The 14147-nt window shown below is 38.3% G+C and overlaps 1 protein-coding gene across 1 annotated transcript; it reads left to right on the top strand.

The window, feature by feature from the left end:
* Window positions 1–461: 461 nt before the first annotated feature.
* LOC134743442 (dynactin subunit 4) lies at window positions 462–12378 on the top strand. Its single transcript, XM_063676838.1, has 8 exons — window positions 462–663; window positions 1605–1881; window positions 2559–2713; window positions 3737–3899; window positions 6356–6539; window positions 7590–7803; window positions 10678–10811; window positions 11292–12378. Exons 1-8 carry the CDS (start codon window positions 535–537, stop codon window positions 11506–11508), a joined length of 1473 nt encoding a protein of 490 aa, XP_063532908.1. The 5' UTR covers window positions 462–534; the 3' UTR covers window positions 11509–12378.
* The last annotated feature ends 1769 nt before the right edge of the window (window positions 12379–14147 follow it).

Here is a 14147-nt window from a genome sequence, read left to right on the forward strand (position 1 = left end):
TATAATGGTTATTATACTTACCTATTATTCATCATCTAACAATTTTATGGCACAGCGACTTTGTCAGTAGAAAAAGGCGGCAAATTAAAAAAATGTAGGGGCGCAGTTGAATTCCGCGCCTTTTTCTACTGACAAGTTGGGTGTGTTTCAGTATAGCAGTCAGAACCATTCTCTCATCAAGTTCTAATCCTATATGTATCACATATGATACATAGGTAGCGAATGGGTTGGAATTTAAAAACCTAGGTAATTAACTCCATACGAAAATTAATAAATATGTAAATATTCTAATCATATTTAACTAAGCCAACTGTTATAAATTTATTTATAACAATTCATTTTATTTTATATATCACTACGACAGTTCACGATACAGCGTTTTAAAGTTATCTCAAACAGGCTCAATGATGTCATGGTTGTATGTCAATTTGACAAATGTGTCATGTCACTTCGTTACGACGGCGTATGGTTTTTCTTTCGTTTAGTGGGTTTAGGAATAATTTGTAACAAAGTAAATATAATCATAGCAAAACCATGGCTTACTTGACGCAGCCTGATTACGTGAAGTACAAGTGTTCCTGCGGTCAACTGAAGCCTATCACTAGTCTTTACTTTTGCCGACACTGCTTGAAAATACGCTGCGGATTCTGTATTTGTCATGAGGTAACAGTTTAAAAGAAGAATAAGCTTTTGAAAATCGAGCAATAACTCCTCAACTTCATGGAGTTATCATATGTACTTGGAAATCAGCACAACATACCTATTGTAATTGTTCATGTACTTGCTGGCAAGCCTGGACACACCTTTGCTTTTATGGTGTCTCTGCCGTGTTCCCATTCGGTAACAATGAGATACTGGTCTGTTGTCTGCGTTGCGTAGATAAATAATAAAAAGTGCTCTATAGTTTATTTTGCTATGAACTAACATTTTAGATTTTTGATGACATTAAAAAGTTTTAAAAGGTAAAAGCTAGTTGTGTTTGTGTTAGGTATTATAAATGTTCTTACTAAAGTCCCAGTAAAATATTTTTTACTTATAATTTTCTATTTATGAAATTATCTGATTATTGCATGCTGTGTAGAAAGACAGTCTGGAATACAGATGCAATTGTATCGGTCAATGTTTGCATTATACAAACGAATATTATTATTATTATGTGTGAATGCACAGGCAGCTTAAAGCTGATACGTGCACATCAATGTCCACTTGAGTTGTTTTTAAAGAGTTTATCAAGGGTGCACTGATCACTGACTCGGGCAAACTGTTCCACACTTTCACTATGCGGTTAGATAGGAAGTGTAGTCTGGGGTTGCTATTACTCAGCGTCCGTGTCAGTTTCAGAGAGTGTCCTCTCAATCTGTCATTTATGTTACGAGTAAAAATATCGCTTAACCCGGGTATGTTGTAGTGTCCTGTGAGTATTTTATGCTTATGTCTGGCTTATTTGTTGCACTAAAGTGCACTAAGTCTTTTGTTTAAGGAATTTGGAAGTTCTATTGGGAAACTTTATGTTAATCTTATAATAAATAAGCATCCTAAGCCAACATTTCAGATGTCTGCAATTTTACAATCTGTCCATCTATCATGTTCTTCACCCACCACAGGTTGACTCCCACTACTGCGCCTACTGCCTCGAAAACATGCCATCCTCCGAAGCCCGCCTAAAGAAAAACCGTTGCAGCAGCTGCTTTGACTGCCCAAGCTGTTTCCACACCCTCTCTACCCGGGCTACACTAGCCCAGCCTCGGCAGGACCCGGCGGCAGGGGCGGGGGGTGATGGGAAGGTTGGAGATGGGAAGCAGGCAAAGAGGGTGTATTATCTGTCGTGCTTTAACTGCAGGTGGACGGCTAGGGATGTGGGGATTCCAGATCAACCTGTAGGTGAGTACTTTTGATATCGTATATTAGAGCATGGATAACTGTAAAAGGAATAGAGGAAGACAGTACAAGAGGTGGGAAGACGAACTCAAACTGACAGCTGGTCCAAACTGGAGAAGAGTAGCGAATGATAGAAAGCAATGGAAGGAGTTAGAGGAGGCCTTTGCCAGGAGGCACACTTAACTGAGACATATTATAACAAAAAAAAACTACCAAAGAAAGGAAGAAAAATCTGAGTTCAGGATAAAGGGCTTATATAGATAGAATAGATAGATAGATAGAAATGTAAATTTTACAGACAAGGGTGAACCAAGTCTTATGAAAATCATCTGTTACCTGGCATAAACTTAGAGGTATGACAGGCGTGTCTCACTCCGCGATTTCGTCGCGTCGCTAGAAGTACCTGCGGCCGCCCCAATTTTGGGGTTTTGCCATAGTAATTGCCGCGCACCGCTACGGAACGGACGCCTGCACGCGCTTGCGCCGCCTTGGGGAGGGGATTCGTGATAACCATAATATAATTTGCTTTTATTGGAATTGGTCAGGTTTCCGCACAACGTTTTCCTTCACTGAAAATAGACTGGTAAATATCAAATGATATTATTATAGGTTTCAAGAAACTCATTGTTAGGAGCCCGGGTTCACAATTCACCAACACTAATTTATGCTAATATTTTCAGCATCGGGCGGCTGGCCGGAGCGCACCAGCCCACACGCAACTCGAGTCAACCAACTGCTTGACTACTACAAGGCTGTTCTGCAGCAAGAGAAGCAGGAGAAGATAGAAAGGGAGAGGAAGAAGTTTGCCGTTAGAGGGAAATACATCACACTTACTGTAAGGACCTAATCATCCTGTATACTATTGGTCTACTCTCTTTATTCATAAAGGTTTGGGCTATATATCCCACAGAAACTTACCTGCGCAAAACTTGAATTTCTTAAAATCTATACAAGTTTACTCTTACCTGAATGTGATTCTGTCACAGGCATTTTTTTTAATACCACGTCGGTGGCAAACAAGCATACGGCCCGCCTGATGGTAAGCAGACGCCGTAGCCTATGGACGCCTGCAACACCAGAGATATTACATGCGCGTTGCCGACCCTTTAAAAACCTGTACACTCCTTTTTTGAAGAACCCCATACTTTAGCCCCTCGGGAAAACCTCGGCAGGGAGCTCATTCCACAGCCGAAGCTTTCGCGGGAGGAAATTCCTCTTAAACCACTCTATACGCGACCTAAAGGTTCTAAGGTGTGAGGATGAACACCCTGCCGACGGCGAGCGGTGCGGTGATAGAAAGCGGCCGTTGGCATCATGTCAAACAATTCTTCAGAGCACAGCCCATTGTACAAGCGGTTTACAGAGTCACATAAAATATGAGCCCCAAAATTGTTGAAGTCTTCTTTCCAAAACGTAGTTTTCTGCACCTAATCCAGAATATCGCCGCTATATTTACTTACTCAACCTCGTATCTGCAACACTCATTTGATGACAAAAACACCCGTATTCCGAATGAAAGAAAAGCTACATTTCCATCAAATGATTGTTGCAGATATAAGGTTGAGTAAGTATAGCGACGATATGTATTTTTTTTATAGGACATTCTTACATAGATTGACGGTAAGCCCAAGGAGGCTTGTGTTATGGGTACTCAGACAACGATATGTATAATATATAAATACATAGAAAACACCCATGACTCAGGAACAAATATCTGTGCTCATCACACAAATAAATGCCCTTACCGGGATTCGAACCCAGGACCATCGGCTTCACAGGCAAGGTCACTACCCACTAGGCCAGACCGGTCGTCGGTCGGTTATTGATGCCGTATTATATATTATTGCTGTATTTGCAGGACAAAACAGGCCTAACAGGAGCCATGGCTCGCAGCATCGCAGGGCTACCTCCAGCTGAGGGCTCCAGCCTCGCCTTAGCCGGCTTCACCCCGGCTGTCGCTAGTGAAGAAGTCGATGAACTACCAGAAGACGCCTTCACTAAGGATGTCAACTTGAATCAGAGTGAGTTGTTATTTTCTCCATTTTCAGGGTTCCATACCCAAAGGGTAAAAACGGGACCCTATTACTAAGACTTCACTGTCCGTCTGTCTGTCTGTCACCAGGCTGTATCTCATGAACAGTGACAGCTAGACAGTTGAAATTTTCACAGATTATGTATTTCTGTTGCCGCTATAACAACAAATCCCTCTGCCGAGGTTTTCCCGAGGGGCTACAGTATGGGGTTCTTCAAAAAAGGAGTGTACAGGTTTTTAAAGGGTCGGCAACGCGCGTGTAATATCTCTGGTGTTGCAGGCGTTCATAGGCTACGGTAACTGCTTACCATCAGGCGGGCCGTATGCTTGATTGCCACCGACGTGGTATAAAAAAAAAAAAAAAAAAATACTAAAAAGTACGGAGCCCTCGGTGCGCGAGTCCGACTCGCACTTAGCCGGTTTTTTAAATTGGGACATAGGAGTGATAGCGGTATCTTTTTCTATGTCGAATTTTCATGTCTAGAGATCACACCATAATTCGCTCTATTAGCCGATTTTTTGCCTACATAATGGAGCCATGGAGACCGACTGGGTAAAATTTTCAACGGGTCTTGTTCTTGGCCAAGATCAATTCAACCTTAGCAGGGGTGCGAAACTCCTCATTTCGGGCATTTACGACTCCGTTCGGCTCAGCATTGCTCCGAGCAATTATTAGGGTTGGCACAACTTAACGTCCCTTTGCGTGTACGACCACAGATAAGATAATGACCTGAATTTTGACAACCCTAAATAGATAGATTTACAAACTTCGGTTTTGTAGGAAGTTACTTTTCTGCATGGTAGTACTATTATTTATTTTGTGACTTTAGTTAAAACGCCGAAAACGAAAGATAAACAAAATATACTAAAACAATATGTTTTAGTATTTGTTTAAAACGCGACAGTTCTAAATGTTAACTATCTATAGTCTTCATCTTCTCAAATGACTTTTTCGTCTATGACGGTAATCTGTTAAACAAAAGCCATTGTCTCTTTTCTGCGAGCGGTCGGCCATTGTGTGTGAACGCCGCACGCGCCGTGGCACGCGCCAACACACAACGGCACACAAATACCGACCGCGCGCAGAAAAGAAACAATTACTTTTGTTTTAGGGTCTCTGGTTCTCCATACAAACGTAGTTCCGCTCTCGTTTTAATACGACTAGCTAGATTGCTCTGAAACTTTGTACTTATAGGTACAATAGGATAAGGTATATCTAAATCTGTAATTAGTTTATGTAGCTTCAGATACCATAGTTATAAAAATACAGTGAATTGAAGTTTTTCATACAAAACTTGTTTTTGCTCTATTTCGTTTGTTTTATAAACTGGAGCTATATAATATACACTAATTTCAGACCTAGATATACCTCATGTCATTGTATGTGCAAAGTTTCATTACAATCCAAGTTCCAACACGTAGTTTTAAAATAAGAGCGGAACTACGTTTGTATGGGAAGGTGCAATTCGGCCGAGCTTACTCTCTCTCTCTCTGACTCTTAACAGATGACCGTCTTAGACGAAATAGTAATTTAAGAAGATGAAGACCACACAAAATAAATATACCATAGAAGACGCAAATACATCTACTTCGCGTGTCCGAACCCCGACCAAGCGTCGAAGTTGACCGTCGCTCTTCGCCGGTTGTTGCAGCCGGACGTCCGTGAAAACTTAAAAAATGCTTCGTTGCATGATAATTAACTGCAACAGCCCAATAATTGCGAGCACCCAAAGGCAAGAACATATTTCCTATCACAGATAAGTAATTTTAAAATTACGTTATGCGTAAATTTTGTATGAAAGAGTCGGCATTGGACGAAGCCGAAACGTACATATGCATTAGGGTATTTAGAATAAGTATACCAATATATCATAACAACCGGTGTAGCGGTTACGAAGAAATTAACAAATTACGATTTTTTACTTTGGAGCAGCCTGTATATATGTATGAAACTCAATAAATAGTATGAAACCTTCTTCGACCTTATTGATTATCTTTTTTATTTATGATATTAATAAGAATAATAAGATTCTGACTTTTGACAAATGTCATCAGTGCCGTACATTTTCGAACAAGTTGTCAAAAACACTGTTGCGAACGCAACCTCTTATTTGTAATGCAGTAGCTAAACGCAGCCGTCGGGCTCGCTTACTATGCGGAGGCTTATTTAAATGCACCAATAGGAGCGCTCCACATAACCTGTATCGCGGCCAATTAGAGGTGTCAATGATTAATACAGAATGTTTCTTTTATAAACTTGAAGTTGATCATTGGAATTAATTTTTGTTTGAAAATTTATTTTTTTCTTTTGTTCTAATTAAAAAATATTAACGTTAGAGCATTCCTGAAAAGTAACCCTATGTGGGATTTCAGGATTTGTCCAATGGCTAAGGTCACCCTGTATATTAAATCTGTGATGAAGACTATAGTAACGTTTGTCCTCAGTAACGAGTATGCCACAACGCCTGGCCGCCCCCGAATGGCAGCCCACTCAGGTCTCCCGCCTACATCCCATCGCCAAACTCCTCAGTGTCAAGCGATCCCAGCGGTGCCGGGCTTGCGACCACAACCTCACCAAGCCCGAGTACAACCCCGGATCCATCAAGTTCAAGATAGAGCTGCTGGCATAGTGAGTACTTGTACTGGCTTCAGGTGCTCGTTCTAATACGGAAGCAGAGTATATCAGTGATACCAGAGCACTGAAAACTAAAATACGACCCCGATCTAAATAAAAAAGGTACGATTTTACCAAAAAAGTACAATTTCATTTTCGTTCCAAAAAACAATATAAAGAGCAGAAGTGTTTTAGAAACGGGTGATTTTTTTAAACTGAAAATCTACGAAAACTACATTAGTACGCAAGATAGTAAGGTACAAAAATACCAAAACAAAGAAGTCACAAATTTTTACGCAAATAAATCGTACTTTTTTGGTCTGTCACTGTTATTTCTACGCCATTTTAGCATAATTTTGAACCGCTCATACGAAAAGTACGTAAAATCGTACTAAAATGTGCGGTTTAGCCAAAAAGTACGATTTTAGTACGGTTTTGGGCGGGGTACGTTTTAAGTACGTATGCTGTTCAAAAAGTACGTAAAATCGTACTAAAAGGTTAAATCGTACAAAGAGAATATAGGATAGAGGGTAACTGTCATAGTAAATTTTGTAGTCACAATCATGGCATTATACGAATGAGGCATTTTGTAAATGAGACTTGTTACGAATTGACAACGACACTTTTATAGAACGAACAGTTTGCAAGTGAATCATTCATACCCTAATTTGATAATTTTGTTAAGTTGTCCATACATTCCATACACTAATGAAACCACTTCAAGTACAAAGTTTTTTTAATAGGGAATATTACGCGAAACTCTGCGTAGTGCAACCACAATCGCGAAACAAGAAAATGGAAATTTCGTTATCTCTGTCACTCTTGCATATTCGAGCGATAAAGAGGCAGATATCGAAATTTCGGATTCGCGTTCCCCGGTAGGTCCTCTGTAAACAAACCGCCTTGATGCATCAATGTCATATTTTATTATCTCTGAAAACTTGTCAAAAACCTGTTAAAGGTACAGTACGTATAAGTTGCTCTATGACTTACTAAGAAGGTTAGTCCTGCACTCTGGTGGCAGAACATTGCAGTAGTATCCCCTATTTTCTATTCCCCTTCTAGCTACCACGTGCCCGAAGTGAAGATAATCTCCTGCGAGATCGTCCGTCCAGGCGGCAAGTCCACCCTGCTCCTGAAGCTGGCCAACCCGACCCCACACGAGATGACCTTGAGACTGCTGCACCCTTCAGAGGTCCCTGCTGAGGAGGATAAGGAGAAGGTGGATAAGGACACCAGTCTGGAGAAGACTTTGGACAAAAGTCTGAAGATTGAGAAGGTAACGTTAAACATACCTTGATTAAGGTTGGGTTGCACCAAACCGTCTGTCACCGTTTTAGCGTTCGCTAAATTTTATTGTATGGGAAGTTTCATAGTTCTCTGCTGCTTGACATTGATCAGTCTGTTTTAAGACCGTCTGAAGTCGTGGTCATTTTATTTTAATTCATAGATTCAGTACTGAGCGGAGAGGACTTTTCTAACTTTAAGGTGGTTCGACTAGGTTACCCAAAGCTTAAACCCCGCTAGATGGCGTCACTTTCGCAAATTTTCAGGTTTTATTTTTTTGTGGAATTGTGTTGGTATCTGTATACTTCAAAGTATGTTTAGCGCACTCTTTACATAAATATTGAACTATTATAATAAACATTGAATACTTCATTAGTGCAAAAAACACTTTTAAAGTCGACAGAGTGTTTCTGTCATGCTATTTCCTACTATTACTCACACATGCAAACAGTGTTTCCGTGATGCTTGTAGTAGACAATTTCATGCAGTGTAAGTATGCTGCAATGGCGTTGCGGTATGTTCGTGGAAATACGTGCAAGAGGATTCGGGTTCGAGACTGGTACGACAGGGGTACTTTTTTTGTCCTTTTTGTGTTATCTTATGTTTCTTATACCTTTTATTCTTCGAATTCTTGTCCGATTCCGATATAACCGAAATATATTTCAGTGATATCGGAAACGGCTCTAACGATTTCGATGAAATTTGCTGTAAGGGGTTCGATCTAGCTAGGTCCTATCTCTGGGAAAACGAGCATTTTTGAGTTTTTACTTATGTTTTCTTTTTCTCCCAGATATTCAGTATTATTAATAAATTAGTTTATAACGTTTTATAAAAATATGTGACGTTTTGAACTAAAAGGTACCACATTGTCGGTTGTCGATTAGGTTGATTTCATTTTGAAGCTTTATGGAAATATGACAACAATAAGTAGGTACCCGTTTGGTTGAAAACGCCACATATATTGAAAACCTGACTTTCACAAATCTCACCTTTTTGGGTTCTTCCAACTCAGAAAGGATGGAGAATACTGACGATTCTTAGTAGCACTAGCCCAAGGAAGTCCAGGTTTGTAAGTGTTAGGTATCAGTTTTTTTTTAAAGGGCTAAATATAGTTCTACAAGTAAAGCAATCCCTTACTGCCCAGCCTCTATAGTATTTTTCAAACTGGAAGGGTACGATGATAGATTTCATCTCCATACAATTTATAACCTAATAATGCCAAATGTTGCAAAATTATATTGAATTGAGATCTATCATCGTACCCTTGCAGTTTGAAATAGTTATTTACGATACAAGTGCGGAAAAGAGAAAATTCGCAACTCGTGTCGATTAAAACACTTCCTTCGGTCGTGTTTCAATTTATCGCCACTCGTTGCCAATTTCCTACTTTTCGCACTTGTATCGTAATGTACTAATAATAAAGTAGTAATTGTAAAATAAAATTAAAACTTTTTTTATATTTTTTTTTTGGATTCAAGTAGGTACAGTGAGTAACAACATTGCATGGCCTTCTAATTATAACTATTATAGAAAACGGGATATTTATCATGTTTATTTATATTATTTATTTCTCGATATTTTGGCCGGTCTTGCAAGACCAGTCGTTGTGGAGATCCCTGGGGAGGCCTATGTCCAGCAGTGGATGTCTTGTTGGTGTAGATGGATTCACACAACAAATGAAATAACATTTTTTCATATTTGTTATCCGTAGTTGTCCCTGTACCTGAAAGAAAAATAATATCATGATAGCACAAAATCTCTAATGTTATAGGAAGAAAGATGATGCAACAATATGGATTCTAATAAAGTTATCATTTACTTACCTAGTAATAATTGTGTTTTTCATTCATAGACAAAATTCCATAATTTTCATCCCCAGGAAATGATTTATTTTACTTTATTGCAGTGAGGATGTCCTGATTTTTTCTGGCTAATGAAGGAAAACATTTTATTTCCAAGAATGCCTCTTCATTTTGCACAATACCTAAAAAAAACCTAGAGTTAGTGACACATTGACTATTCGGCAACCAAAACAGTAATAATTACATTATATAGGTATTGTTCACTGCTTATATCTACCATTACGGAAGAAGTGAGAATTATTTTCTAAAAAGATCGGCACGAGAAAATTACAATGTACAATGAAGGAATGAAACTGTACCTACCTTACGAAACTTCACCATCATGAATTCCGCTTCAATTGAGTCTGAATTTTTCTGGATTTTCGCGGACCAGAACACCGATGATTTTTGTAACTTGATTTAGACGTTGCTATCATTTTCAATTTATACAAACAAATTGACACAATAAACATGACCCTATGTGTCAGTGTCAACACTGTCAAATAAAAATGCACTAAACATGACGGCACTGCAAATCCTGCCAGGTCGGCCAGGCAACGTCGCCAACGTCATAGAGTGGCAACGCCGCACGCAACGTATTTGTACACGACATTTGTGACACACACATACGTAAAATTGATGAAAAAATTACGTTGATTTATGTATGATTTCTGTATGAAACAAAGTTTTTCTATTAATTTAGCGCAAACGAATATTCGAAAGTAGATAAATGAGCAAATATTTGTGTAGTAATAGTGTGTAGTGCCTTAATTAAAGCAGATTGAATTTTGTATGAAAATCGAACCACCTTAATGTTTTTTTCTTAATAAATATTCAATTGAAATCAAAAAGAAATAGTCTAGACTGGCCTGTGAAGTTTTTGACTTTTTGCAAATAACCAACGTCAAAAAAAAGGTTTCATACTGATTTTTGGTGTATGCGTTTTGGCAAAGTTTATCTTTTGAAGTTCAGGGCTTGGAAACTCTACATCTGGCATTAAAAAAAAATTATTCACTCCTTTACAGCAAGAACCAAGCTGGAACCCAAGAGAACCTCCTGCAGTACTGACTCAAATCACACCGCCCGCTGTGACGCTCACGCTCGCTCCAAGAGATGACGCAGCCGAATATGATGATGATGCTCGACACGAACCCAGCCAGTGAGTTAATTTTTTACTTGTCATATTGTCTAAATTGTTGAGTCCAATTCTGGCTATGAATTCAGATTAATCTGTGTTTGGCCCGGCCTAAACTGTAATGTCTAGAGCTGAATGTTAATTTTCTAATTAAATGTATTAAAATCTGACGGAAGATCATCACTGCGGTCTCCGCAGTATTTATGCTGAGTCAGCGCCTATGCTTTACCACAACACATGACCCTCTACTAATGTAAAATATGTACATCGTTAACTGCTATAGGTGTCAAATTGTATGTTGCCTTTTCTTTTTTTTGTCTCTTGTTATTTTTTGTGTCACAAAGCATGTAAGTTGTGGTTGAATAAAGATTTTATCTATGTATCAAAATCACTAAAATATTTCAACTCGAAAAATTTCCGGACTCGTTTCGCTCCACGAGGGACCGTAAATAGACCCGTTGTTCGAGGCCACCAAAATTGAATGTTAAAACTACAAATTTCCAGCATAATCCTCTGGCGCAAGTCCAACAAGCTCGCCCTGCGCCTCGAGCTCACCACCGACGCTCGCGCCGCAGAGGGCGCGGCGGCGCAGACCGCGCTGGCGGTGGAATATTGTTACCGCAACACGGTGCCGCAGCCCGGCGCTCCGCAGAACAGGGATCATACCTTATATACTATAATGTATTTGGATTTAGGGACTGTGGGATCGGCTGGCCTCTAAATCGTGAGATTGTAACCTCCAGTTTGAAGCAGCTTCATGTATTGTTTAGTTTGAGAAGCATTGGGTAGCCGAACTTGGCAGGAACAGTAAAAAAATATTATTTTTGAGCTGATAGTGATAATCTGATAATAATAACATATAAAGCAGTATGATTATCTCTACTTCCTCTTAATGAAGTTTAATCAATAGCTAGTCATCGGCGAGGCCGCCATGTAAGGTATTTACAACACTTAACTGCCCATCGATGGACCTTATATATTTTCAATAAGGCTTATGAAATCTCAGTTCACAGTGTTGACTATGATACTAAAAGCGACATATAACTGACCTTATTTCATTGTAATAAGGTTGGTTTTCTCGTAGTCAGGTTAGTTAACATGTCAGTAAAGCTAAAATAAATCTCGCATATTGCAATATGCATATTTTGGTGGCAGCTGTATTTTTATACTTTGATATAGATAGAGCAAAATTCATAATGTTATAACTGAAACTAGACTTAATCGCGTGGCCTGACGTTTCAAACGTGACGTTACGTTCGTAGTCACAGGCAGAATGGCAAGGAATTGTATCAACAATTCAACATCATCTTGCTGCGCGGGTTTTCCGAATTACCCGCACTTGAATATGATTATTCACTTGTACGCTTGTTTCAGTATTAAAATTATGAGTGAAAATCGCGTTAGTTTAATTTTAAATTATTAAACATGGTCGCCCTAAATCTACTTGGCGTCGTTCTGAGGAGCAAGAGCTGGGTGTATTGAGGATGGGGTGGAAGGAGGTTACCCAAGCTGTCCAAGACCGTAGTCAATGGAAAAACAAGATTCGAGCCCTACACCCCAGCAGGAGGTAACAGGAAATGAAGAAGAAGAAGATAACTATTGAAAACTTACTTGTTTTGGGCTTGAAGAAATTAAAAAATAAATTTAACTCTTAGGCCAGGATTACACTTGTAAGTTTTACTTACGTAAGAAGGGACACAGCTATACTACAGAATGAGATATGAATATCGTTATCTCATTCTAGCAAATAGCTTTGTCCCTACTTACGTAAGTAAAATTTACAAGTGTAATCCTGGCCTTACGTCAATACTCATTGGAGTTATATGAAAATAATCTGAGAAAAGTCGTTAAACTTAACATTATGTTTATAGTAACATATCCTACTATGATAGTTTGTAGGCAAACAAATCGTGTGCCTAAATATGTATATTCTTGTTAACAAAATGAAATTACTCACGAAATTCCATTCTTACGTCAAAAGCTAAGTGTATGAGATAATTTAGTTCGTAAATTATTTATTTTTATAGGTTTATAAAATGTATTTTTAAGTTTCGAAGATGTGTTATCATAACTTTGTATGTGAAAGTTTCAAAAAGTTTGTGCAAAGGTCAGGAGAGATATTGGAACCCGAAATTTGGAAGAAATGAATGAAAATTTATATTTTGGACAGTTAACCATAGGAAATTAGTTAAATACATTTAAGATCATACTATTTAGTTTTACAATTCTTTTATTTCTAAAAAAAGTTGGCAGATAATAGATAACCATATTATATGAAAGTTTGTGATAACACAGTTATATTAAGCTTAAGGAGCAGTTCTCGTAGTTTTTAAAATCCTAGTTATAGCAAGTACTTAAGTGCAATATGCAATTTATTTTTATTACACTGCAGAGTATTGTAATCAATATAAATGTATAGCTTTATAACATTTTATATGCACCAGTAAATACAGACAACATTGTACTAGTTAACTGTAACCAATTAAAATGTTTTGCATCTGTATCTATGTATTTTTTTCCCAAATAATTTGTACAAAATTGAAAATGAAAAACTTCACACAACTTTGGGAACAAATCACATTCTTTTATTTTATATTTTGATCTGTATTTTTTAAGTAGTCACACTACTATATATAAATTATGACCGGAAATATATGTCATATATTAAAGAAAAAGTGACAAAGCCCTCCAGTGGTGAAGGCCGGATTCGAACCTCTGCCACCACTGGACCACTGGAGGGCTTCTTCACTTTTTTTTTAATTATGTGACATCTATTTCAGTTTATGAAAAACTTCATTAAATCATTGACATAACTATGATATTGACACACGATAAAAAGGAATTTCATAAATTTCATAATGCATACATTTAAGATGAAACAAAGGTACCCTTAATAAAATAAAACAATGTTGTATTGCTTTTATATCCAAATCAATTTATAATATCAATTAAAAACTGTAATAGATGTCATATATTAAAGAAAAAGTGACGAAGCCCTCCAGTGGTGAAGGCCGGATTCGAACCGGCGTCTTTAGCTATCGCGGCTAACGCCATGAACCCCTAGGCCACCCCGCCACCACCGCCCGCCCGGCCCGGCGCGTGGCGTGGCGGGGTGGCCTAGGGGTTCATGGCGTTAGCCGCGATAGCTAAAGACGCCGGTTCGAATCCGGCCTTCACCACTGGAGGGCTTCGTCACTTTTTCTTTAATATATGACATCTATTACAGTTTTTAATTTATATATAGTAGTGTGACTACTTAAAAAACACAAACCAAAATATTTACTACAATAATTTGATTTGTTCCCAAACTTGTTTATAATATCAAGTTTTTTTTGTATCGAAAAATAATACATCTTGAAT

The sequence above is a fragment of the Cydia strobilella genome, chromosome 8, assembly GCF_947568885.1.
Source record: "Cydia strobilella chromosome 8, ilCydStro3.1, whole genome shotgun sequence".
NCBI classification, from domain to species: domain Eukaryota; kingdom Metazoa; phylum Arthropoda; class Insecta; order Lepidoptera; family Tortricidae; genus Cydia; species Cydia strobilella.